General features: G+C 55.4%; 1 protein-coding gene across 2 annotated transcripts; it reads right to left on the bottom strand.

The window, feature by feature from the left end:
- Positions 1 to 2,791: 2,791 nt before the first annotated feature.
- RORC (RAR related orphan receptor C) lies at positions 2,792 to 26,747 on the bottom strand. 2 transcript variants are annotated; one of them, XM_080802133.1, is made up of 11 exons: positions 26,657 to 26,747; positions 24,434 to 24,463; positions 13,401 to 13,486; positions 12,898 to 13,039; positions 11,185 to 11,688; positions 10,835 to 10,956; positions 9,799 to 9,931; positions 9,524 to 9,631; positions 9,228 to 9,338; positions 7,772 to 7,881; positions 2,792 to 4,885 (listed from the first exon to the last, which is right to left on the bottom strand). In XM_080802133.1, exons 1-11 carry the CDS (start codon positions 26,694 to 26,696, stop codon positions 4,724 to 4,726), a joined length of 1,548 nt encoding a protein of 515 aa, XP_080658259.1. In that variant the 5' UTR covers positions 26,697 to 26,747; the 3' UTR covers positions 2,792 to 4,723. The 2 variants fall into 2 exon arrangements, with proteins under 2 accessions (XP_080658259.1, XP_080658260.1); XM_080802134.1 differs by lacking the exons at positions 24,434 to 24,463; positions 26,657 to 26,747 and adding an exon at positions 21,565 to 21,783.
- Positions 26,748 to 26,978: the final 231 nt, after the last annotated feature.

Genomic DNA, 26,978 nt, shown 5'->3' with positions numbered 1-26,978 from the left:
GGAATAGATGATGACATGGTCCTTTATGGAAAGTGACTTCAGGTGATGGTGACCCCGGCCTTCCCTGGGCCTCCTTAGAGGAGAGAGAGATGGAGCTATCTGTCTCGGCATTGCCAGCGAGTAGGGTGGAGACCCGGGAAGCACCACTGGTGGACCACTTCCTTGGGCGCCTCCTGGGCCTCCTCTTCAGAGAATCTCTATTTTCCTCCTGCCCCCAGCCCTGGACACCAGGCCAAGTGCTTATTGGCTCATGGAACCCTAGTTGAGCCTGACTCCAGTGGGGAAAGTTTCCTATGGATGGGACAGGAAACAAGGAAGTAACTCTGAGTCTTCCTGTATTGGGTTTTTCCTGTATCTGTGAGATCCAGGAATACCTCTGGTCCCTTCTCCCTGATACTTGTTCTCCCCAAGCCCTGCCCTCCCACTCTCTGCTGACCCTTGTTCTCCCGTGTTATCTGCCCCAGCTTTGCCCCCCTAGCTCAGGGGGAATCACATCCTTGGATTAAGATTGGAGTGAGGTCCTCACCTTGACTGAGTCCTCCAAGGCTGGGAAACCTGCTCAGCTCTGCTCCCCCAGGCTGCACTTACTGCCCCTCTGGCCTTCTCCAGTCTGGCCTGGGGCCCTGAATGAGCAAGATCCAATCTCCCTGAAATGCCCATGTGGACAACAGCCAAGTTGCACCTCAGCCACGGTACAGGCTGCAGGGGACACTTGAGTCCCTCACAAGAACCCTAAGGGTGATCCCCTAGTAGATGACACTGGGGTATGTGAGGGACCCAAGGGATGCCCAAGTTTTGAGGTTGTTGCTTGGTCCTTAGTCTCAGGCTTCTCTTCTATTCCTCCTCGATGGTGTTTTGATTTAGTCCAAGGTGTTAATCTGAGGGAGCTCTCTTGTCCCCTTTGGGCTCAGCTGTCCAAGTGATACACAGGAGACAGGCTGTGAGCCAGGGACGCATAGACAGGTGAGAGACAGCACCCGGCCCGGTGCTGTGGGTGGGGAGTGTGCGAGCCCTTGGCTGGCACAGCGATCGCTGGGGGAGGCCGTGTGCAGAGCCTGTGGACTGCAAGTGAGTTTTCTGGGAACCGAGGGCCTCGGTGGAATCACGATGATGGTGGGCAAAATGGCCACCAAGGAGTGATCGAGGTGCTAGAGGAGAAGGGGCCTAGTAGATGGTGAACTCACCCTCAACTTCCCCTGTTCAATGTCAACAGGGCATTGAACAAGGGAGGGGAGGCATTGGAATTGGCAAGTGAGGGCTAAAGAGATGGGACTAGAGACAAGTGATGCTCCCTGGGTGTCAGGCTGCCTGGGTTTCTTTCTAGCTGCGGATCCAGATGGCCTTTGGGGCTTCAGGCTGTCTGGGCCCTGCAGGGTCAGTTTTCTCCCACACGCCCCATTTTCTCCCATGTGGAACTTAGGAGAGGCAGTTTAAGAGATGGTAGGACTTCTTCCCATTCGGGGGGATCACATCCCCAGATCCTGATTGAAATGAGGCTCCACAGCCCCCCTTTAGAAGGGCTGTTCTGGTGGTGCTCCTGCTGTGGTAGTGGGAAACTGAAGATCAGAGAGGCAGAGGGAGGCAGGACACTGTCCCCAGTCTTGGGATGAGAGAGAAGGGCATGGGGCTGGCCAAGACTGCTGCTCAGTCTCCTCTTGTCCCCAGCCCAACCTAGCAGGTATTTCTGGCATGGGACAGACGTGTCCCAGTGTCCCTCATTGTCCCTGTGCCTGTTCTGGGAAGTCCACCCGACAGCTAGCTCTTTATCACAACCGCTGCAGTTCCTGCTCATCCTTTTTGCTGTGCATTCAGCAAAAGTGCAGTGAAGCATGTAACCCAGCTTCCCTTCCTCCTACTCCTGTGAGTTTCCTCTTGGTCCCCAAAGCCTGCTGGGCCAGGGGCTGGGGGATCTGGGGACAACCCCTTTTCTTTATTTTTAAGGTGGCTAATTTAATCACAAACTTCCCTTGCCAGTCTCCATGGCTACAGGACTGGCTTCCAGCCACTTTTGCAGGAAGAAATGGGTGTCAGAACCACTTCTTTCTCTAAATGGGGTGGGGTCTGGGGCATCATCTCTTCAGGGAACAGGAAGCTTTCTTCTTCTTGTGTCTATGTGGCAGTCCAGAAACACATCTGAACCTGGATTATCCCTTTTAAAGCAGACCTGACAGAGGTGTGGGGACCTGCATGGGGAGAGGGCTCTTGGGAGAAAGATTTCTGGAATTTCCACATTGAAATGTGGGAAAAACCCATCCCAGAGGTAGAGGAAGCACTGGGGAGATGGAGGGAGGTCTCCTTAGAGTCCTTCCCCACAGGGGCCTCTGGGACATTTTAGTTTTCCCATTGAAGTCCAGCGGGGCCAAGATCAATGGCTGGCCAGAGCCAGGAGGGGAGGCGGGAGGTGGGGGCTGGGGACAGCTGGCAGGGAGGGACAAGAGGGGCACAGACCCTCCAGCCTGACAGGCATGTTGGTCTAGCCATGTCTCTGAGAATGCTATAGAGAAGGGCAGCTGCAGCCTTGGGACAGGGGGTGGGGTCACTTACCGGAGAAGCTGGAGGGCGGCATCAAGTTGGACACTGCATCTGTCTGGGGCTGGGGGCCGTCCCATTCAAGCTGCACCCCAGAGCCGGGGTGGGGGCTGGCTGTACCTCCGGGTGTGTCTCACTCCTCGCTGCCCGCCCGCCCGCCCGCCCGCCCGCCTGCCCACTGTGGCTGCTGTCGCTGCTGCGGCCGCTGCTGCCAAGACCGAGGTAGAGAAAAGAGCCAGAAAGCATTTCTCCTTTTTTTTTTCCTCTCTCTCTTTTTAAACCAGGCGAGAATGAGTCTGCAGCAACCCTGTTGGTGCAAAATAAATAAATAAAGCAACCAGGGAGGGCTGCAGCAAGCGCCACTACAGGAAGGTGAAGGGGAGGGGAGCGCACAGGGAGACTTTGGGATCCAGGAGGGGTCAGGAGGTAGAGGCAGCCAGCAACTTAAAAGGGTCTTTTGTGGACATCCTGACTCCCCCCTGGGGAGCTCTGGGGCCCAGCACCCTCCTCAGGGTTGTCTTTTAGTCTCCCAGATGCAGGGAGAGTCTGTGCAGCCTCTCAGTCTTAATGTCCCCCAGGGGTAGCGTTTTGTGGGGAAAGTTCTCAGTCCAGAACATCTCCCATAGGGCTTAGTTTGAGACTCCTTTGGTGGGGGTTCCTGAGCAGCAGCTCCCAGGCCTCCCTGAAGGGCTGTGCAGAGTGGGGGCTGCAGTCCTCATGATGTTCATGGGTTGCTGGGTTAGAAACCTGGGTCTCCACACGGGAATGAGACAGGAGAGCAGCTTGTCTGTAATCAGATTTAAGAACCCCTACCCCTGTCTCTGGGCTTTAAAGTTGTCTTATGAAGAATAGCACAAGTTGGGGTTTATGTTTAGCTGACTAAACCCCTCCCCCGAGAGGAACACAATACCCCCACATCACCGGCTGTTTATCCCTCAGAGGAGGGCTCACAGTGATTTGTAAAGCCAAGAGAAGTTCTGGGACATGATCACAGCCAGAGACACAGGTGTCTGTCCTGTTCCCTGGTCTCCCCCCTGCTGGAGTCGGGATGAAATGACGTCTATTTCCTTTCCGCACAATGAAGGAGGACTCTTTTAGGGGTCTGTCTGTGGGCATCTGACCGACCAGTGTCCAATCATCTCTTCTTTTGGGGTTTCTTGTGCTGACAACTGGGGTTGGGATTGAGTTTGGGCCACCCCAGGTCTAAGGTTGGTGGACTGGTACATCATGAGAATGTTCTGGGGTCCCTCAGGATTGGGACTCTTTCCCTGAGGCCACTAAGTACCTCTGAGCTGTGACCTCGAGGAAGACAGAAATCGTGTTAGGTTAAATGTGTCTACAGAGGTGCAGAATTGCAGTTTGAGTTTGTGAGTGTGTGTTTCCTTGTATGTGGATGTGTGTCTCTCCTCAGATTTATGCTGACGCCTGAAGTCTATTTCTAAAGAGCACAGAAGTGGTTTGAGTTCTAACTATCTATGATGTTCTTGGCCTCCAATTGTACCCTATCCTTGTACCCAAATGCCATAAAAAAAAAAAATTATCCCAGCCTCTTACCCCCGTTCCATCCATATTCTCCACATATCCCGGGGGTTTTTTGGTGTATTTTTTTTTTTTTTAAAGACCCTGAGAAAAGGGCAGGGTGCCCAACCATTTCCTTGCTGAGCTAAGAGGAAGGGGGAAACAGAAAATCTAAAGATTTGGATTCATGTTATGTACAGGTTCTCCTGGGCTTCAGCCATCAGTCTCTGAGCTTGACATATCTCACCAGCCAAAGCCCACGGGGAAATGCAATGAGGTATTTTAAAGTCCTATTCTTAACTTCTGAGCCCAGAGGTGAGTTCTATTCATCCAGGGTGTCCTGGATCTGCCTAGTGTCCTGAGGACACCATGGTCCTTCTAGAGGTCCTTATGTGCCACCTGAGGCCTCTCAGAAGCTGGGGGTGAAGGGTCATGGGAAAGGAGACGCAACAAAGCTGAGGCTGGAGATGGTGTTCCTTCATCGCCACCCTCTGGCTCTTGGCCCCACTGCCAGGCAAGCCTGTGGGGGAAAACCAGTCTCAGCAAATGCGCACCCCTCAAGAACAGGCAGGGACCACCCTCCAGGGGCACAGGTAAGAAAAACGTGAAGGTGGGATGAGATCCGGGGAGGAAGGCCAGTAGGCTATAGGGAAGGGAAAGGGGTCCCTCCTCCAGGTCACTCGGACAGGCCTTCAGGTGACTCAATTTCAGTGCTGAAGAGTTCCTTGTAGAGTGGAGGAAAAGCAGCTTGGACCACAATGGGGTGGAGATGCTGGAAGGTCTGCAGCTTTTCCACGTGCTGGCTACACAGGCTCCGAAGTTTCCCCTTGGGTGGCAGCTGGAGATGGGTTAACAGGGGAGGAGGGTCAGTACTCTGGCCTTCCTCCCAGAGCAAAGATGTCCTCTCCTCCCTGGGCTAGGGCAGCCTGCCTTGCTTTCCCCCTCTGCACTTGGCACTGGAAGAGGGGCTCGATAAGAGCCCATCACAGGGGGGTTATGTGTTTAGGAAACCGGAGGCAAGCGAGGGCTGCTGCTGGACAGGTGCATGTTTTCTGAGTGAACAACCCCCGCCCCCATTACACTCCTGCTATTCCTAAAATGAACCCTGGTGAGTACTCTAATTCGCACTTTCTGCTCTTAGAAGAGTGATGCCCTGTGGCTCTGTTGTAATCCATTGCATGCCTCTGGGACCTTCCTTGATGCTGTTCTCCTCACCTGGAATACCTTTCCGATCCTTCTTTGCGTGGCTAATACTTCCTCACTTTCAAGTGTCCCCTCCTCTGGGAATATTTCCCTAACCTGGATGAGGTGCCTTTCCTTTGGGCTTCCCTCTGTGTAGTAGCACTTAAACCCCATTTTAGGAAAACGATCTAATTTGTTTGCCTTCCCACTCTAGCTAGGTTTAATTTCCTTAGGTAGGGTCTCTCCTTGTCTCCCTCTCTCCGTCTCCCTCTCTGTATCCTCTGTTCCTGTCATAATGCTTGGCACATGACAAATGCTTAATACCTCTCTGAATTATAAACGGTTTCCAAGCAGGTACCCAACACCACCAGCACTCAGCCAGAGGGGAACAAAAGAGGCCCAGAGACCCATGAGGAGACAGGCAGGGAGACCTCACTGGAGAAAGGCTGAAAAAACCATTCAAACTTTGTAGCTTCCTGTATAACCAAGCTGGGCTTGAAAAGACCGCTCACTAGCTGCCCCCTTTTCCCCCCACTTAGTTTCCTAGGAAAGGAGCAGTCAGAGAAGACCAGGCACATAGATCTCTTGGTATCTCTTGGATTCATCGTCTTCTCATTTCTGCTGGTTTAGTCTGAGTTTGTCTGGACCGCCACAGTAGCTTCATCTGCCATCCGTTCATCACTAACTGTTGAGAACCTACTCAACTAGGTACTGTGATGGGCTATGGTGATATGTCACTGGATAAAATAAAGCATAATAAAATAAAATATCTAGCTTTATTAAATGCATATTCTAATGAAGGAGCCAGAAAACAAACAAATATATAATAAGTTTGAGAATTTCTTAAAAAACAGCACTGCCAGGTGAGGGGTGGAGGGCTTTTTGCCTCAGGCGGTCAGGGAAAACCTCTCCAGAATGAAGAGAAGGAGCCATTTGGAAGACTGGGGAAGAACTTTCCGGGCAGCAGGAACAGCAGATACAAAAGCCCTGAGATGCACGTGTGTGTGATGTGCTGAAGGAATGGCAAGGAGGCCAGTGCTGCTGGAACAGGTGACTGAGGGGGCGGTGGGAGGAGAGGAGGTGAGAAAAGAAGTCGGGGTCATATCGTGCATGAGGCCAGTGAGCCGTGACAGACTCTCGGGTTGCCTCTCAGCAGGATGGGTGGCTACAGCAGGACTGAAGCCTGTGCTAAATGGCTCTCCTGCAGGATGGCCGAGCGGGGACTGGGGGGCCTAACAGGCCACAAGAGAACGGTTGGGGGTTAGGTGTGATGGTGGAGGGTTTGTATTCTGAAGGTGGAGCCAACAAGATCTGCTTTCCAGCTGCGCTCCCACGCTCCAGTCTCTCCTTCCAATCCCACCGACCGGACTCGAAGTTCTTTAGGACTTAGAATGTTGTGTAAGTCATCTCTCTACCCTCAGGACCTAGCACTCACTGTGCCTGGCACATAGCAAGGGCCCATTGCTTGAACGATTACATAAATGCTTCCTCTACGTGGGTTCCAAATTAAATTGCCTAAATAATAGCTCTGATGATATCATTCCTCTAGCCTTCGGAGCTCTCCATTGCCTGGAAATAAAGCCTTCATTCTTTAATATGGCACTGGAAGTCCTCTCTGATTTGCTACCTGACCTAATTTCAAGCCTGTCTTCTGCTACTTCCCTGCCCTCATCAATCAATGCCAGCTCTCAATCTTACACGTTAGAATGTACCACGAGCTATTCCCCATATATGTGCTATTTTGCCTCCTTATTTTTGCCAATGGTTCCCACAGCCTGGAATGCTTGCCCTACCCCCATGAATGTCTGTTAAAATCTGACATACTTCATTGCCAACCTTAAATGCCACCTTCCTAGGAAGCGTTTATGACCCACTCCTTTTACCCTGAATTATTTTTAATTCCTGTTTTATGCTGTAATAACATTCCCCCACTATCTCTTATCGAAGTAACCTATGAGTAGTGAGGGGATATGGTAGGAGAGCACTGGGATTAAATCTTACATTTATTACTTACCAATCGTGCAAACTTGGACTAGTTGCTTAAGTCTCTTCATCGCTAAAAGGAGGTTTTAATACCTGTCCTATTGACTAAGCTGCCCTGAGGATGACTGCACATCTGGGACAGCATCTTGTTAATTGCATTACTATTGTATCACATACTGTAGGCTACTCTATATTAGAGTCACTGGTATACGAGCCTCTTTGTACCAGACCAGAAACACTCGGTGAGGGCAAGGACCGCCTCTTGGGATCTTTCCATTCCACGGTGCCTTACACAAACAGGTGCTGGGTGAGTGTTGGCTAGATTAAGCCAAATTATTTCCTGGCAGTCCCTCCCAATTCCAGGTTCTCTTAACCTTCCGTCTGTATGCACATGGAAGCGACGTCTCATCCCCTTGGTTCCCGAGCTGCTGCAAGCTCTCAACACAACATGGCACTCAAGGGCTTCCTACCCCCAACCTTGGAGCCTGGCCCTCGCCAGTCCTGGGGGCCCTGCTCCTGCACTGGACCTGACCTCCTCCACCTCAGGGACTGCTCCTACCTTGGCCAGGATGCCTTGGCGGTGAGACTTGTAGAGATGGTGATGAAAAGCCAGCTCCAGGTTGTGCTGCAGCTGCTCTACTTTCCTCTTCTCTTGGAGCCCTGGCCGGTCTGAAGGAGGGCATGGGACCATAGTGAGAACGAGAAAGAACATGGACGTTAACGGCCCCCAGAAGGGTGTATAAGTTTGGACATCTGTGCTGGACAGTGGCCTTCTCAGCTGAGTGTGTACGCACGTGCATGTGCAACCTGGTTTGGTCATGAGAAGCTCTGGAGCCTGGGGCTTGGCTAGCTGTCTACAAGGAAAGCTAGGGAGAGATGAAATGGATAAGGACATCCAGTCTCCTGGGGAGCCTGGGTGACTCAGTCAGTTAAGCATCTGCCTTCGGCTCAGGTCATGGTCCAGGGTCCTGGGATCAGGCCATGCATCTGTCTCCCTGCTCAGTGGGGAGCTTGGTTCTCTCTCTCCCTCTGCCTCTCCCCCTGCTCCTTCCCTCTCTCTTGCCTTCTCTCTCTCAAATAAAATCCTTAAAAAAAAGAAAAGACATTGAATCTCCTGACTCCAAGCGGCCTTCTCCCTGGTACCCTGATATTTCACATAGCCCATTCAATGCTCGGATTCCAATGCTCGGGAAAAAGTGAGAGGGAGCCCTGTCTCCTGGCCAAGGATGAGCCTGACAGCAGGTGGCCCTGCTGAAGACTCCGAGGCCAGCACCAGGGCCTCTGCAGCCATCTGGGGCTAATTTCAACAGACAAACCACCTTTTGCCCTGGCTCCATAAAACGGCCAGAAGTCATCTTTTAAGTCTTTATCTCTAGTTCAAAGGATGTGTTTAGGTCTCTACCCATAGGCAGAGTCAGACAACAGATAATCTTGATGGGCAAACTCAGGTTAGTAGCTCGACCCACTTCTCCGGGTTCTCCAAATACTTAGCCTTCCCCGGCTCAGCCCAGCCTGCTCCATTCCAGGGGGGTGGGCCCCCCGAGTCCTGCCATGACAGCGCACAGTCCTCAACCCAGCTTACACAGAGCAGTGATCCCCACACACATGGCAATCACCTGCGGGAGGCTATAAAAAATCCTGGTGCTCTGGCTGTTCCCCAGATCAATGACCTCAGAGTCTCTGGGAGTGGAGCCCAGGGAAGAATCACTTTTTTTAAATCTCCAGGTGATTCCAGTGTGTGGCCTCACTGAACTGACTGATAAGAGAGCTCAGGAGTGAACGAACCTCTCCCTGGGAAGCAGCGCCCTTCCTCTCCTCCTCACAGCTCCCCGGCTCCCCACTTCTCCAAGCCCACCTTGGAGGGTGTTTCCCTCCCTGAGGCTCCTCTGAAATCTTCTCTCTCTGCTCTTTAAAGCCATTTCCCAGATTTAATCTCATTTGAAGTTCCAGGCCCTTCAGCATCCGTCTCACTCCAGCCACCTGCTTGTCCCTCAGGCAAGCCCAGCGACACTCACTGGCATTGATGAGCACTAGCGCTGTGTAGAGAGCGATCTCGTCCTCAGAAAAGCGCAAGGAGCTCAGGGAGTGGGAGAAGTCGAAGATGGAGCTGATGAGCTCACTGCAGCCTGTGAGAGGGAAAAACCAAAGGATGAGCAAGGTAGATGAGGTCACAGTGCCCCGAGGACACCCGCCCTCTTGGTGTTGGGAGCAGGGGGGGTGACCTGCCCTGAAAAGAGGGAGCCTGGGTCTTGAAGCTTTAGATGGACTTGCCATCCAATTCTGGTCTCTCTCATTTCCCCCTGTCCCTCACCCAAGGCTCGGAACAGCTCCATGCCACCGTATTTGCCTTCGAAAAAGACCGTGTGGTTGTCAGCATTGTAGGCCCGGCACATCCTGACCAGCACCACTTCCATTGCTCCTGGAGGGGGGGGTGGGGACAGGCAGGCAGGAGTCAGGCAGAGCCAGGGAGCTGGCTAGGTGCCCCTCCAGTGTCCTGCTTTCCCTAAGCCACCTCCCTCTGCTCAGCCCCGCCCCACTGCATGCTCTCTCCCCCTCCCTCCAGGCCTGCCCCCAGTCTCCGGGCACCTGCTTTGAGAAGCACAATCTGGTCATTCTGGCAGAGCTCCATAAAGCCCGAAAGCCTCTTAGCAAACTCCACCACGTACTGAATGGCCTCGGTGAGGCGGTGGGCACAGCGTTCCCACATCTCCCACATGGACTGCAAAGAAGGAGGAGGGTCCCACTGTAGCCCCGTTTATGACCCTGTCACCCTCCCATGCCCCTGGGAGACCAGACTGATAAACTGCGGGCATGAGGTTCAGAACTCCCACACTCTCCACTCTGGCATTTTCAGCCTATTCTCAGCACAGATACACACTTGGGGTCAACTCCTGTCATTTGGTCCCACTCACTGAGCACCCACCAGCCACTGGCACCAAGTTAGCTGTCGTGGGGAAATGAAAAAAAAATCTGAGATGCAGCTTTGCCCTCAAAGGGTTTGTGTTTTGTTGAGGTGGGAAGCACCTACTGACCCCTCTCCCCGTGAAGACCTATAGAGCAGGAAAAACTGAATGCCCAACGAGTGTTTTTTAGAACAGGTGTGATAAGCAAGAGCACAAACTTTGGAGCCCGATGGATCTCAGTGTGTCTGTGGCTCTGCTACTTTATGACCTATGGTAAGTCTGTTAACTTCCCCGAGCTCAGTTTCCCAGTCTGTTAAATACAGAAATAAATGCCAGCCTCGTAGGTTGCTGTGGTGAGGGTGGAGGATCATTTCTGGGAAGCGTGCATTTAGCACAGTGCCCGGCAGAGAAGGGGTGTTTAACAAATGGGAATCAGGGTTCTGACTACAGAGGGGACTGGGGAAGGAGAGTGTACTGAGGGCTGTACACACTAAGGTCTGGGTGCTGGCGGAGGTAGGATGAAGTCCAGGCAAAACATCAATAGGGGAAAAGGAAAACCTATCCATCTGCTACACATAGACACGTAAGCACGCACACACCCCAGACTTAAAAGCAGGTACACACTTGTGTTTGTCTGCTTCGCCCCAGCCCCCCTGCGTGTGCAGGTAGCCATCTCTTACCCTCCCCCGAGCCCCTCCCACATGGTCTCCTGGCCTCACCTTCCTCTGGTAGCCGGCCACCTCCTCCCGGGAGAAGATGTTAGGGCGCTGCCGTAGCAGGTCCTCTAGCCGCAGCTGACACGTCTCTCGGTAGGACTTACAAACGTTCTGCACCAGGTGCTCTGGGGCCAGAGGAAGGCACAGGCTTCATCTCAGCCAGCTGCGACCCTACCCATACTTCTTGGGTATGCCCTTGGCCTACCCTTGGCCTGGCCCACCTCTGCTCTACCTCCCCCCACCCCGGCCCCTCAGCTCCCTCATGTTTGGTGTACACAGGGTGCTGACTAGGGCCCCTCTCTTGGAAGCCCCTCCCTCATCATCCCTACCCTCTCCGCCACCCCGTTGCTCACCAGTCTCTGTCAGGGAGGCATAAGGCCCCTCTGGGGCGCTGTGGAAACTGAGGCTGCAGTAGCTGTCTGGGCCCCGTCCTGGTTCCTCAAGCCCGGCATCCTCAAAATGAAGTCCACATCTGTCAGGGCTCAGCTGGATGCCTGTGCTGTAGAAGCCCTTGCCAGCCTCGGCCTTGCCCCGCTCAGGGCTATATTCCAGGTGGTATGAGGCCCCGTCAGGCCCGGCCTTGGCCAAGCTGCTGGGGTAGGAGGACCCGGAGCCCGGGGCTCTCAGGAGGCCAGGGGGGCAGGCCGCGTCCTCGGGCAGGTCAGGTGAGGAGCCCAGGGGCAGCTGCCCATCAGGGAGCCCTATAGGGCAGGCGAGGGGGTCGGCCCCCTGGCCCCCCGCTGGTGGGGTCTTGGCCACCTGTCCCCGCTGCTGCTGTTGCTGCCGCTGAAGCTGTTTCTGCACCTCGGCGTGCAGGCTGTCCCTCTGTTTCTTGGACATGCGGCCGAACTTGACAGCTGAAAGAGGTCGGGGATCAGGAGTTTTCAAGGCAGGAGCTCGGGGTACAGGACAGTATCGACAGGCATTTTGATCATTACAGAATTCACTTGCTGTTCCCTGAATAGCTGGCTCCAAACAGAGCTTCTCCAGTGTGGCCTAAGAACCTCCCCTGGGGACCCCCACTTTTGCTTGAGAGCCCTTCGACCTCTTGCAGGTGTTTGCCGCGGGCTGTGTCCAGCCCGGTCTCCCAAGCAAACTCTCCCAGCTGGAAACCAGCTTCTGCTGGTAGCAGAATTCAAGCAGCAAGTCTGGACTGAGGACTCTGGCCTCCTGATGTCGGGGCTGGGGGTGGTCGAGTTGGGGACCTTGAGCTGTATTGGGGTCACCTCGCCTGTCTAGGAGGGTCGGAGGAAGAGGAGAGCTGAGAACACAGGTCTCCCTGTGGTCAGGCCTGCAGGCTCCCTGGTGACCTAGATACTCACCACAGCCCAACCCAGGCTCCGCGGCTTGTTTCTGAACATCCTCTTCTGCTCTCTCTTTCCTGCCTTTTCACTACCCCCCCACACCCCTCCCAGGTGTGGGGGCACAGCCCCTCGCCCCGCCTGCCCCTTTGCACCCCTGCGTGTTTCCTTTCACTTTGTTATTTTGGGCGCTGAAAAGTGCTGACAGCCTCTTTCTGGCTCCTCCTCACCTCATGCCTCCCCCAACCCCACCCTGGGCTCCCTCTGTGTTGGTGATGGGGGGCTGCACTGAGGGGGTGGGCAAGGGCTGAGGAGAAAGGCCTCGGGAACTGCAGTCCTCCCCACCCTCATGCCTTCCAGGTGGTTCTCAGGCTGACTCTGGCTCCAGTCTTTAGCCACTGTCCCATGTCCTAACAAGGGGATGGGGGTCTGGGGGGATGGAGCTAGTTCCGGAGCCATGGGGCAGGAGGGAGTGTGGAAGCTGGATGGTAACTGGGCCACAGGCAAAGGAAGTAAGGAGAATCCATCCCAGGAAGAAGGAAGTGAGGAGCCTGGGACACTGGGGGAAGGAGGGCTGTTCTAGCAGAGCCTACAGTTGGGGACCACGAAGAACTTTGGTGAGGTAAACCCCCACGATGCGTGGCCAGCCCATGCCCCATGGATGGAAGGACGTTTCTACGGGGCAACCTCTGCCTAGCACAGCAGGCCCGCCTGCCTCTTTGGAGACTCCAGGGAAACCCCAGGGGGCTGCCTGCTTGGCCTCACCATCTCGGGACATGCCCAGTGCCAGGCATTTCTGCAGGCGACAGTGCTGGCATCGGTTTCGGCTGGTGCGGTCGATGGGGCAGTTCTGCTGGCGGGTGCAGGAGTAGACCACATGGCACTGCTGGCTCCGGCGGAAGAAACCCTGGGGAAGGCAGGCAGAGACCTCAGTTACCCATCCCGGCCAGCCCCAGCTCTGTCCCCAGGGCTTCCAGCCCAGGTTCTGGCCCCAGCATTCCCAGACCCCATGACCGGTCCATTTTCTCTCCTCCCTTTCTTAGCAGAATTATGACTTGCCACACAGTCATGTCCCCAAGAGGAGGGGGAGGCCCTCCCGAGTCAGGCCCTCCCGAGTCAGGCACTGCTCCAGCAGCCCCCCAGTTGCCTAAGGAGACTGACTTGGAGTCAGAACAAACACCACAGAAAGGGAACAAAGCCCACATCACCCCTTCTGTCCACCTTGGAAGAGAACCTGTGTGCAAGTGTGCCTGTGTGTGCATGCTCACCTTGCACCCCTCACAGGTGATAACCCCGTAGTGGATCCCAGATGACTTGTCCCCACAGATTTTGCAAGGAATGACTTCAATTTGTGCTGAAAGAGAGAAGGAACAGGAGGTCAGCCCAGGGACCTGATCCGCCTCCTATCCTGCGCCTCTGGGCTGTAGATACAGGTACACGGTGCGTCCCCACCCTGCTCCGGCTTGCTCTACCCCGTCTTGCAAAATGGAAGAAGGGCAGTGCCAGTGCTGCCCCGCAAAGGGTCTGGGGAGGCCGTTTACAGTTTCACGGGGCAACCAGGAGCTGTCTCAGCTCCATGGGGGCAGAAAATGCAGCTGCAGAGAGGACACCTGCTCCACCCTTGAAGTTGAAAAGCTCCAGTCGCCCCACTCACTCCTGAGGACCTAGGAGTTCTTGCTGCTTAACACCTGCTTCCCGCCCAGGGGGCTTCCTCTAGGCCACCCTCCCCCACCAGGCTTTGCTCACATGGGCAGAGGCTGAGGCGTGGGGGTAGGGGGAGGAGATGTGGTATGTTAAGGCAGGAGGCCCCAGGGGACCAAATAGAGATGCTGGCCATGCTCTGGCCATGCTCTGGCTGTGCTCGGCTGGCAGTGAAGGCTCAGGGATGGACTGGGCAGTGACCAGGGGCCAAGAGGACAGGGTCCACCGAGTAGGACCCAGAGAGGGTAAGGAAGAGTGAGATGGAGCCCAGGGGAAGGCTCAACAAGCCAGGTCTGTCAGATGCTGAAGATCCAGGCAAGAATCAAACAGGATGCTGAGGCCCCAGGCCCTGGAGCAGAGAGTGGGCAGCTCTGCGTGTGTGCGCCCATGAGAGTGCCTGTGTTTATGGGCCCAATCACATGTGTGCCAATCATGAATGTTAACTCTGGCTGGGACTAGAGACCATCTCATGCAACCTTTGTCCTTTCCTTTCCTTTACAGGTGGAGGGATAGACCAGACAGGGTAAGGTGGTTGGCCTGGAGTTCATGAAGCTAGTTTCCCCCAGAGCTGGGTCTACACTCTATCTCCCCTGCTTTCCATTATGTTGTTCCTTATACCTGGCTTTGGGGTCCATATGCCAGCGGGCATGTATGAGGGTGTGTGCACACATGGAAAGTACGTTTGTTTATTAGTCAGCAGGCACAGTTGCCTGTTGGTGTGTTAGTGTTTGTTCATTGGCCAGTAGGGCCCCCGGCTGCCCACTGAGCCCATCGTGGCCTTTCAGGGCTCCAGATTCTTCTCCTCTACTTCGCCCTGTCCTTGTCAATGCCCAAAGCTCTCTACTGAGTTTCAGGGACCAGCAGTTGGGCTTCTCCCAGCTCATCTTTGAAGGGGAGTTGGGATTGCTGCTATGTCAGGGGTTTTTATCCATCCCAAGGGGACAAGCGTCTCTTCTCTGCTGTGGATGCCCTGCTGCCTCCCCTTTGAGCAGGGAGGCTGAGTCTGAGCAGGCCAAAAAAGTGATCTAAGCCCACATTCCCAGGTCATCTCGGACTGGTCCCCAACTGTGTCCCACCGTGAGGGTCAGTGGAGGCAACAGGTTGCCTTGTAGGGCAAGCCTGTGTTCCGTTGAGCTTATCTCCAGCCCAGGCCTGGACCCTGGTCCTGCAAAGGGCCTCCTGATGTGAGGTGGGGAGGGGGACAGTGGCTTGCCCACCACCCTGTGGAATTTTGTTTCCCTCATCTTGAAACCATCATCCCCTCAAGCCAACTTGGAGCTGAGTCAGAGTAAGCAGCTGCCTTCTCCTGAGGGACAAGGCCCACGGGTATCTGCAATTCCTTCATGAGAAGTCACTTCTTTCCCCAACCTCAGCCCCCACTTGCCTGCCCAACATCCACATAGGAGGCAGTGATCATCATGGACAGACGGCAAGAGAGCCTTTCAGATTCTTCCCAGTAAATTAAGAGCAGATTGGAACGCATGGAAGGGAAGAGAGAACAAGAGGGGACCGGTAGCTGGAAAGGGGGCAGAAAATGTGGAGGCACCTGCATGTCAAGTCACTTAGATTCTCTAGGCCTAGGTTCCCTTGTCAGTGAAATCAGGATTAAAAAAGAACTTTGCTTGTCCGTGGGATGATTGTAGGTAGGACAGTAGGTGTGATGCCATTACCTGCGGAAAGCACTGTGTTTAAGAGGCGAATTCTATGTATGCTGTTACCACAGAGCACAGCTGAAGGTGAAGAAATGCAATGGGCACCTGAGGCCCAGCAGAAGCCTTGTGCCCCATAGAATCTGCGCTTGCCTTGATACCTTCCCCTCCAGCAGCGTGGGTCCTCTCCACGGTGGCCCTCAGCCCAGAGAGGGGAGAAACCAACGTGGGTCACCCAAAAATGCAAGCAGAGGGGAGATTAGGCCAAGCCACAGTGGGAACTCGGACTCCAGCCCAGCAGTCAACCACAGGCCTCCCGGCCTCTTCCCTTCTCCCAGAGCCACATCCGCGTGCGTGTGTGCACCAACCACACAGGTGACCCAGACCCATCTCTCTCTGCCCCACACCTGACCCACAGCTGGTCCCAGCCCCAGGAACCTCACAACGCTGTGAACCAGACCTTGCTCTTCTCATGGGATGGTGTAGCCAGCCATGGACCCCTTCACAGATACCTGTGCCTGGGGGGATGCTGAAGTTTGGACCCCAGCCACCAGGCCAGCCAATCTTCAGGGTTTCCCAACCACAGGCCCCCAAGACAGAGGTACACAGTGAGGTAGGAACATGGAGTCAGAGGTTCTGAGCTAGGGGGTTCAGACCCTGTAGCCTCTGAGCTAGAAAGACCAAGAGGCTTGGGACTGGCAGGCAACAGAGATTTAGACCTTGAGATGGAGAAACAGGGGCAGAGACACAGAAAAACCTGCAGTGAGGTCCCAGTCCCAGTGCCCTACGCCTGGCCCTGGTGTACCATCAGGCCCTCTACTCCCACTGCTCCCTCCTTCCCCTGCCACCTGTACCCCGTTCAATGCCATCTGCCTGAAACCTCAAAGAGAAAGTACTGGTGCGCATGAGTGTGACTTGTGGAGGCGGGGAGGGGAGAGGACGGGAAGGGCTGGCAGAGGTGGCAGTGGGGTGAGCAGGAGCTGAAAAACACCTCGGATCCCTCACCTTCACAGCCTACCCCTGAGCCCCTGCCTGAAGCAGCAGGTGATGGGAACCCAGGTTGGGGAGGGGGAGCTGAGTAATCACAGGATTACTCAAACTGTTGCGCTGGAGCCTGGCCTGCCAGGAACTTACCATCTAAGGGCCTGCGGGTGCCAGGAACTCGAACCAAGCAAAGGTCAGGGCTGTCTAGGCCAGCCCCTATGGCCCCCGCTGCTTCGGGAAGGTCTTTGTATCTCATTGTTGCTCTCTCCCGGGGAGGGGGGGGGGCCAGCAAAGGAAACCCTCACACTCCCAGGAGACAGAAGTGCCTCCTTGCTCAGGAAGGCTCCCGAGATCATCTAGGGACTTTGTGATTCTATCCTTTTGCGTTTCACACAAGATCACCGAGGGATCTTGTGAACGTATTGCGAGCAGATCCCTTCTCAGGTCTGGGGGCCCAGACTGTGCATTTGGACAGGCTCTGGTTGGTGCCCACTCTGGCTGGTCGTCAGCCTATGCTTTTGAGTAGCAAGAATCTGGGCCCTCTTGAGGCTTTTTGGGCCAGGCGGATCCTCCGGGGGGGTGAGGGTGGGGTTGGTCATCTCCTCCCCTAGCTCATTCTTGTGTCTTCTCTTCAACCTGGGAGACCTCTAAAGCTTCAATTCTGCTAGGGTGCTGGAGAGAGAAAAGGAATCTCTTCTGGATTGCTTCAGAGACTGAAGTATCCCCAAGGAGCTTGCTATGCACATCTCCTCTATGGGGAAATCCGGTGGCAACAAAGTGGTCTGTCTGCCCCTCCCTCCAACCCCTCTAATCTCGCCCTTCCCACAGCTGTGAGATTCATTGATAGCGCTCTCTGAATGCATCCAGAGCCTGGCCCTGGGCCACCTTAGGAAGCCAGCCGTGGGCTTTGTCCAGGTGCCCTATGCCACAGAGAGGAAGTGGTAGGAGCAAAGGAGGGGCTCTAACCCAAGGGGATCTCTCCCCTCAAACCCCAGAGCCTCCCCTAGCCCTGCTGGTGAGTGGGTGCAGTCAGAGGAGCCGTGGGATCCTTAGCTTCTCCTGGTGCTTTGTCAGTCTTCCGCTGGGCCTTCCCTCTCTTCTCTTTCTCTCTCCTTTTCTCCACCGGACAGTGATTAAGGTGGGATGGTAGTGATAGACATCAGCCTTGGCTGAATTCTTACTCTGTGCCAGGTTTTGCATATGTGTTTCCTTAATGATTATGCCAACCCTGGGAACTAGGCATTACTTGCCTTGTCCCCATTGCACAGATGAGAAAGCAATCTGGGAGGGCGTAAGTGGCTTGACTACGGTTACACAGTCTGAAGTGGCATATCTGACATTTGAACCCAGGTCTTTGTACCTCGAGAGCTCATGTCCCCAACCGTTAAGCTACACCCCCTCCAAGGATGAGATGCCCAAATGCATCAAGGAGATGGGATAGGGGACAAGATTACTGGCTGTAGGGGAAAAGTGTGAAGTGTGGAGGTGGGCTGGGAACAGAATTCAGAGAGGACCCCCTGTGGAACTAAAGCTGACACTCGTGTCTAGTGTAAAGACCCATGGAGACATGGCTCCCTCTGTCCCAGCTCTTCCTCTCTGGAGCCCACCTCCTCCTGCTTTTACTCATGTCTTGGGGCAGGCTTCCAAGGCCAAGGTGGAACAGCTCGCCTGACCCAGCAGAGCTCCTTCAGGGGTGTGGACTGGTTTTCATACATCTTAGTAGACCTCTGCAGAGATGAATGAGTGAATGGGAAAGAGGAATGCATCTCTTTTCTTAGTTTAGCTCCTCCCAACCCCCCACCAGCACAGAGACCACAGCTCGGCCCAGGGGTCCCCTGTGTACCCCAGCCTGCCACCAGCCTCCCTCCTTTCTCAGCCCTCCTTCCCACAGCTTCTGCAAAGCTGGAAACCACGGTGGTGGGTGCCACCACAGGGGAGCAGGAGGGGGAGGGTCGGTGGGGGGCCAGGAGAGAGCCGCTCTCTACCTGCTGAACACTACTCCCAAGCCAGGGCGAGGATTTTCTGCTGATACACCCAGATCCCGGGGCTGAGAAAGTCGTGAAGCTAAAACTCAGGTGGGCGAGGGAGAGTCTGGGGTTCTGAAAAGCCACGAAAGCCAGCCAGCCACCTGAAACCCCTCCTGGTGCCCCCGCCACCCCCGCAGTCTGGGACAGGAGAAAGGAGGGGAAACAGAAGAATTGAGTGAAAACAACCATGGTGGGGGGGGGAGGGGATGAATCACCAGGAGGAAGCTCTGAGGAGTGGGAGCCCCAAGTCCCAGTCATGGGCTTCCCAGTCACCAGGGTGGGAGCTCCCTTCCACAGGGCTCTGCTGTTCCAGGACACACGGAACCCAGTGACACTCCAGCTCTGGTGCTGAGTCCCGCCCTGTTAGTGTCCCTTCCCGAAAGAGACACCCTTGTCTGTTCTGAGGCCAGAGTCCCAGGACAGCATTGCGGTGGCAGGAGGAGTAGAGGTTAGATCTCAGAAAGGACTGGCCATGGAGGATGAAGGAGACCCCAGGGCTTCCTTCTGTAGAGGGCTCTTAGCATGGGAAAGTCCCTGTTCCCTGTTTGAGTCAGGGACACAGAGGCAGGCGAGGGGAGGGGTGCCTCTGGGACTGGTGGGGACACCAACGCCCATGCTTCGCTATATGGGACAGGCTGGGATACTCCAGCTGCTAGTATCTTGGGCTGGGGGTGTTCGGGATTCCTGTTAGGAATGGAAGAGAGGAAAAGGCAAAGGTGCAGGGGTGATACAAGGAAGGAGGGGGCCCTTTGTAAAGTCTTCAGGTGGCCCTGGGCTCTCAGGATAAGAGCTGTGACCCCCTGGGGACCTAGACTTCTTTCTGGCCCACTGCTCATCATGATCATGACCAGACTTGGGAAGATCAGGGCACAGCAAAGACAGGCATGAGACCTCCCATCTGCCCCCCACCCCCCCACCTCGCCATCCATAGCCAGTGCTGGGGCCTCATGCCTCTTGGCTCTACACTGGCATGTCCTCAGAGAGAGATGACTAGGGCCACCATCCCTCTGGCTGGCTGGGGAGTCTGTTTGGCCAATGGACTTTTTCTCTCTACTTAGCAGCAGGTAGCCATGGCAGCGAGCTGTGCCATCCCTTCAGAACCTCCATGCGCTCCATGCCTCCCTCTCTCTGCCTTCCTGGCCCCTGTCATTACTTCACGGCTCCCCTTGGCCACCCATCCTCCTCCCTCTGCATCTCTCTCTCTGTGTCGGTGTGCCTTACTATCTTCTGTGCTCCAGCTCTGTCTCGGGTTTCATACCTCGATGTTTTGGTGGTATTTCCTGGTACTTCTCCATTTATAGCTCCATCAGGACATCACTGGCCTCTGCTCCTCTCTTTATTTCCTGGTCTGTGTCTGCCTCTTGGTCTCTGGGTGTGTCGTAGTCCCCAGCCCCCAATGTACTGCCTCTCTCTGACTATGGTCAGAGGGCATGGAGGTGGCTGGCACTCACTAGGAGTGTGTATGGGGCGGGAGTGGGGGACAGTCAGGTAACCCAGGGCCATGAGATACCCAGAGATGTCCAAGTGAGAAGCATTGGTGGCATCTGGTCCCAGATCGGAGGGGACCCCTCTCTCCTATCTACCAGCCTGGATGGAGCTGTTGGGGGATATCATGTGGAGCTGCCTAGAAGCTCCCTCATTCAGTCCTGGGGACTCCTGCTCTCCTGCTGAGTTCTGAAGCATATCCGATCCTTGCTTGTTAGGGTGGATTTGCTGACTGGAGGCCATTTCTGGGAAGATTGGTTTGCTAACCTTTGCTGCTAATCGGAAGAAGCTAGAAGGAAACGAAAGCTCCAAAGGGCCCCTCTTCCTGTGGAAGGTTTGGCTTTTTTCCTCGCCTCACTGACCCACCCCAGCTCATACACCTGCACTGGGATCTCTGTCCCAAGCTCTTCCTTTCCTATGGCCTCCTTTTCGTCTGTGTCCTGGGAGCGTTGAGACGCTTTCACCAGCCTTGGTGATGCTCACCTCGGGGACCAGGGCTCTCTTCTTGGTCGTGGGTCCTTAGAACTGGGAGCCTCTCCCAAGCTGGTTTTGTTTTTAGCTTCAGCTCTCTTGTTGATGAGGAGACCAGGGCCCAGTGACTTGCCTAAGGCTACATGGCGAGTCAGTGACAGAGCTGGCACCAGAACCTGGTTTTTAGACTCTCGACCCATGGGTCTTTCCAGGACCCAATATGGCTTCTCTTCTGTGGTTTGTGGGAAGACCCCAGGTTGAGGCTGGGGCTGCCTTAGGCCTCAGGCCACAGGGACATGGAGCTTCCCTTTTGCGCATTTGCCTGCTGCTCTGAGAGGTTCTCTAGCTTTCCTTACATGAACACAGGGATTGTCTGATTCACTCATCCTTGCTCTGCTAGAAGGCACAGGGACCCCAGACATCTGCCCACTAGTTGTTGGCCCATGGCTCCACACCACGAAGGGGGTGAAGCTGAAGGCTTTCTGCTCCCATCTCCCTTCCCCTATCCCCCTCATCAAATGGGTGACTGAAACTGGGGACACACACACCCACGCATGTTGAGACCTGGATGTGGGGTTCGGCCCCCCTCTACCTGCTGATCTGGCTTTCCTCTCCCTGTCCTGCTGCTTTGGGGCACAACAACCCCTCTGGCCGTCTGGCTCCTCTTTCACCCACTCGGAGGCAGGTTGGAGGCACGGAGGGAAACTCTGCAGTGAGAGTCCTGGTCTGTGCCTGTCAGCAGCCGCCCTCTGCTACAGCAGTGGGATCTGGGGCGAAGCTCTCCCCTTCCTGGGGCTCAGTCCTTTCTTGTTAAACGAGAAGCAGAGCACCTCAGATACTCCTGCAGGTCCTTTCCAGGGCTCACGACAGTGGCGTTCCTCTACAACCCCATGTATTACCCAACCCGCTCTAAGAAAATTGCCTGGGGAGCAAGACTTGTCAGTTACTCCACCCATCTCCCAACAGATCTTGGCCTTAACTGGGACACACGTTGCCAGCAAGAAAGAGCACTCAGCTTTGCTCACACTGTTCCCAAGACACCCCTCTGTTCTAGAGGCCCAGGGATGACGATGGCGTCCAGGCTTCCCCACTCCCAGGTGGCCCCCTTCACTTACTTCTCATGACTGAGCCTTGGGCTTTGCCTCCTCAGCTCTCTGTCCTCAGCAGGGGGTGGTCCAGGGATGGGGCACAGCTGGCAGCTGGGTTGGGGTTGAGGCCCCTTCTGCAGAGCCTCAGCCCGTAGCTCTGCACCTAGCTCTCTCCCAATTTTTCTGGGCCAGGGGGGTTTAAGCCACCACCACACAGGTGGCTGAGTGACAAACCCCCCTCACCGCATCCCCACCCTCTCTGGGGTGCAGCAAGTAGGATGACAGGCGCCCCACGTGGCCAATCTGGGCCCAGGGCAGGGTGTGAGGGGCGGGGCAGCCAATTGCAGGGGGCGTTGGAAAATTCCAAAACCACATGCGACAGCCACACGCGGTAAAAGCTGTTTCCACCCGCCAGGGTAGTTCTGGCTGGGGAACCAGAATGGAGCTCACAGGAGCGGGGGGCCAGGTTCCTACTCCCCCCTCCCACTGAGGACCCAAGCCTGACCCTCTTTGCCAGGTGACTCCAGGGACAGGGATGTTTCTAGAGGTAAGTCACAGGATGTCTGCCTGGAGGGGGCAGTGGCTTGTGCCACCTGAGACCCTGTGGACTGCCAACAGCCACCCAGTGGGGTGCGATCTGGGAGGCTGCCCCACCACCCACCATGCTCAAGCCCTCCTTACTGACGTGGTGCATGCCCCGGGGCTAGGGAATCAATGATAAGAGCAGTGGTAATAATCATCAGACAAATACCCATTATCTGCAGGAAGTGTTAGTCTGTCAGGAATTTCCTCAAGAGCAAAACTGAAATTGGAATGCAGATAACGATGATAGCGGTGATGATGGTGAGGGTAATAATAATAATGTTTACATTGTGCCAGAAACACTTCTTAAGGTTTTATATGGATTATCTAATCCTTACAAAATACTTTTATAAGGTAAGGTACTGTTATCCCCATTTTGAAGTTGAAGAAAATGAGACACAGAGAGGTGAAGTAACTTGCCCAAGGTCACACAGCTAGTAAGTGGTGGGGTCAGGATTCAAACTCCGGCAGTTTGGCCTCAGGAATGGCACAGTTTCTCTGGTTCAAGTCTGCTCTTGAGGGTGTCTCAGCTTGGGAGGTCTCCTGGCATGTGAGTCTAGAGTTTTTTGGCCTGGGGGTCCTTTTGAGGGGCTCTTTCAGCCTCATATCTGCTCTGTGGGGTACCTCAGACTGGGAGTTCCCTTTTCAGGGCCCTCCAGTAGCTAGGCCCTCTCTTCGTCTGGGGGTCTTTCCTGGGTTCCTCCCTTCTTGGGGTTGTCTTGGACCCCTCCTTGGGGTTGTCTCAATTTGGAGCCTATTTCTCTGAGCCTCCCAGCCTGGGGGAGTCAATCTCTCCTGGGTTCTCTGCACCAAACTTCTTAAAGAGGTCTCTGATCTTGCCAGGCCTCCAGTAGCTCCTCAGCCTGGTACAGACTTTTCCCCACTGGCCTTCCTCTGGCTCTCAGGACCTGGGCAGTGGATTGGGGTAGGGGCTGTCCCCCTGGCTTCTCAGAGGACGCTCTGGACTGGGGGTAGGGGCATGGTTGCTCAGGACCTGTGGGCTGGGAAGGGGGCGTGGTCCTGGCCAAGGTTTCTGTGGTAAGAGGTTAAGGTAGGAATGGCATGTAGCCTCTTCCAGTTCCAGCTGCTCCGAAAGTCCCCCTTCTCCCTCCCCACCCACATATGGTCCCTGACTCCCATCCCCCAGCTCACGAGCACGTCACTCCTTGACCTGCTTTCCTCCCAGGGCCCTGCTCAGCATTTCCGTGGGGCCCTGTGGCTAGGGGCAGGCGAGGCACTGATCAGGATTGTGCTGAGCAAAGCAAGCCCCCACCCAGGAGGATGTGGCATCCTGGATGCCCCCCCAGCCCCTGTCTGCCCAGCTCAGGGACCAGGGGATGCTGTTGTCTCTGAGATTTCTCTACCGGGAACGGGGAGGCTCTAAGCAATCTTGGAAGCCAGAGTAGGATCAGCGAGCTCTCCGGAGGAACTGGTAGGTAATCCAAGGGAGGGCCATGGAGAAAGGCAGGTGGTCTCTTGCCCCAGAATGGTCCTCTGTTCTCATTAATTCAGGGACTTATGCTTATGGAGGCCTTCCCCCAGAGTACCTTCAGGCTGTTAAGGGCAGCGTGCATGGCCCTGATGGGATAGAAGCTTTGTGACTGAAGTGGAGTGGGTGTATTTTCTGGGAGAGTAGCCTCTCCTACAAACTAGGGGGGTAGATCTGCTGTGCTGAGAGGTCCCTAAAAGAGAGTACATACTCTCCAGTATCCTTGGGAAGTCCTTCCTGAGCTCTAGACCCCTTCCCACATGCTGTAGCCTCAATCTTTCAGGGCCCAGAGTGTCCCTGGGTATCATGTTTCCTACAGAGGTGAAGGCTTTCCTGCTCTCCAGCTCTGTACAGCCTGGCTTCTTCACACCTCAGGACGTGTTAACCACCGAGAGGAGCACTAAACATGGCTCAGCTGCCACGAAGCCTGCTGGCACAGGCTCCCTGAGTTCCCGAGGCTGCCCCTGCCTCCCTCTGCTCTCTCTCTCCCTCCTTTCCCTTACTGGCTCCTGTGCCTCTGTCCAGCACCCCTCCTTTCCGTCTCCCAGGGATCCCTTTAATAATCATTCTCTCCTTGTGTCTGTGGTGCCCCCTCTCTGTGGGCTTCCCCCTGATCTGTCACCCTGCTTTTGAGGTTTCTTCACCCCTCCCCCTTCTGGGCTTCCCATCTCCCCTCTTTCCCTAGGCGCTGCCTCTGCCGCCTCTGCTGGGCTCCCCTGTCTCTGGGCCTGCTCTGAGCCTTGCTCTCTCGTGCACACCACCAGAGCCCTGTTCAACTCATCTCTCCATACCCCATGCCAGGGACCGCCCCAACCCTCTACTCACAAGTGTGGGTCTTCTTTGCAGCCAGCAGCTCTGGAAAGAGAAGACAGAGGGCCGGGGCCAGAAGTTGAAAACTGTGGGCACCAGGAGACAAACCCCTCCCCATCACAGCCCCGATCCTACCCCATTCCTTCCTCCAGAGCCTGGTGTCTGAGCAGAAGGTAGCCCCATCCTCCACAGCACCCGTCTCTCCGTTCTCTGCCCTGCAGGGCCTCCGAAGTGCCAGGCTTCTCATCACGTCTGGGAGTCCCCCAAACTATTCCTTCTCTCAAAATGTCCTTTCCTGACACCCTGCTCAGCATTAAGCCAACTTCTCATCGCTCAAGCTTCTGACGGGAGAAGCTGCCCACGCCCCTCTCTCCTGACCTCGTGCTGACACTCAGTCCCTAGCGTTTGGTTTCCCAACACTCACCGCCATGTGGTTATCTAACTGCTATCATTGTGTCATTATCCATGAAATGAGGCTCTCTCGCTAGCTGGGAGGCTGTCTCATTGACCTTGTTATTCCCAGAGCCTTCCATGGTGGCTGGCCCATTAGAGGAGCACGTAAATATTTTGGAGCTAGAGTTACAGCTCTGTGGGAGTTAAATCTCTTGGTTGCTTTCCGGTGCCTGAAAGCACCCAGGGCTTCCAGAGGTGTTGAGATTGAGGGTAAGACCCTGAAGATATCTGGAGGAAGAAGAGGGAGAATCTGCCTTCCCAGACATCTGGTCTACCAGCCCGCAGAGGAGGGAGTCCCTTCCTACTGCTAGTGCAGGTAGACAGCAGGCAAGTAGAGTGCCTGGGTGGGTTGACACAGGGTGGGCAGGGACGCACATACTTCTGAGGGGCGGCTGCTAAGGGGAAAGCCTTAGCTACAGCGTCCTGGCAGTGGTGGTTTTGGTGGTGGGGTGGGGAAGGTGGTTATTCATTTATAGCATTTATTGAACACCTACCAAAGGAGCCCCTGGGAAGAGGTTTCCCCTGCCAGTCCTTGGTCCCTCTCCTACCACCATACAGCAGCTCCTCATAGAGCACAAGGCCAGCCTTTTGTCCCAGAAAAGGCTGCAGCCCTCCCTTATGCCCCCATAGTCTCCTTGATCTCCGAATCTGCTCTCCTGTTACATTTTCCCTTCCGCTGCCCAATCCTGGACATCTCTCCACCACCCCCCACATACTGTCCTTCTGCACAGGAGATGCTCCCCACTGGCCATCTTCCTCCACGGGGCAGGGTTGGGGGTGGTGGTAGTGGTGATGAATGGACTAGAAGGGTTGGGCTCTGCTGGGGTGGGGTGGGGGAGGACTGCCCCAGGAAGGAGTGGTTCCATCCGGCCCCTCCCCCCTCCCCCTGATCCTGACTGGCCCCACCCAGCTTCCTCCCTGACGTGGCACTCTCTCTCTGGCCTCCAACCCTGTACCTCGGAGCAGTCCTGAGAGGGGGGTGCTCCCCTCACCAGCCAGCCAGTTGCCTGCCTGGGAAGTGGATTTCTCCCTCCACCAGGTGGCCTCAGAGCCTGCTGGCCTCACTCCCTTTGGTGCTCATTACTGACCAAGCATGTGGCAGTGGCTCCCTCTCTGAGAGGGTCTCTGAGTTAGACCACACGTGGGGCCAAGGACTGCCTGACTGTCTCCCACTGCCCGAGTCTGCTGCAGAAACAAAACCCCACCTTCCTGGGCCAGTGGGGAGGAAAGTGCCAGGCTAGTGGGCATAGGCAGCTGAAAGGGTGTGCTTGCTTCCATCCCCGACCCTTGGTCTGTCACCCTTAAAGGTAGGAGAGGTCCCTCCGTTAGTGAACAGAAAAGGTGGAGTGGCCAGCCGTCCAGCCCTGGCTAGGTTCTGTTCCGCCAGCAGTGTCACCACCTCCTCGCAGGGGGCGCTCGTGCTGGGGAGGGCCTGCCCACATTCTGACCCTTCCTGGCTCAGCTCCTCACACACCACCCCCACTCCTGCCCCACACCTGTTGCTTCCTTCTCCACAGCTCCCTTTCTTTCCTCTCCATGTGTTTCCTGCTTCTCCCCCTTTCCACGCTCTCCTCCTCTGCTGAGTCCCCAGCCTCTCCTCCTGCTTCTCCTTCAGTTTCCATCAAGACTGGCCGGCATCCCCAGCTAGTCCATCTCTCTCCTCTTTTCTTGTATTGTCCTCCTCCTTCTCCTCCTCTCTTCTTGACCAGACTCTTCCAATCTCTCTCTCTTCTGAACCTCCTGGCAAGTCCTTTCCACCTGCCTGCAGGGCCATGGGCCTCTTACCCTGCGAGGCTCGGTGCTGTCTCTGTGGGCCCCTGTCCATGGGGCAGCTCCCTTGGTGCCGTCCTTGCTGCCCTGGCTGCCCAGGAGGGCAGGGAGCAGGGCCCAGGGGAGGGAGGAGGGAGCAGGGAGGGAGCACCTGGCCCGTCAGCAGGCAGGGGAAAGGAGTGGCTGGCAGAGTGGCCTGGCAGCAGGAGGGGACAAGGCGAGAGACTGGAAGAACAGAGTTTGGAACCTGGAGGAGAAACAAGAAAAGGGAAGGGGACTAGCATTTATTGCCAGATGCTTTATGTAGGTCCATGATTTTTTTTGATCCTCACAACAC

The sequence above is a fragment of the Martes martes genome (genome assembly GCF_963455335.1).
Source record: "Martes martes genome assembly, chromosome: 4".
Taxonomy (NCBI): Eukaryota; Metazoa; Chordata; class Mammalia; order Carnivora; family Mustelidae; genus Martes; species Martes martes.
The sequence above is the reverse complement of the archived record's forward strand: the minus strand, read 5'-3'. Positions and strand labels throughout refer to the sequence as shown.

Excerpts from the sequence above, each read along its gene's own strand:
- RORC (XM_080802133.1), bottom strand. The coding sequence starts at position 26,696 with ATGGACAGGGGCCCACAGAGACAGCACCGAGCCTCGCAGG. Across the intron at positions 9,339-9,523 it reads GGAGCTGTTCCGAGCCTTGG|GCTGCAGTGAGCTCATCAGC; the intron begins GTGAGGGACAGG and ends TCCCTCTCACAG. Across the intron at positions 7,882-9,227 it reads GCTAGTGCTCATCAATGCCA|ACCGGCCAGGGCTCCAAGAG; the intron begins GTGAGTGTCGCT and ends GCCCTCCTTCAG.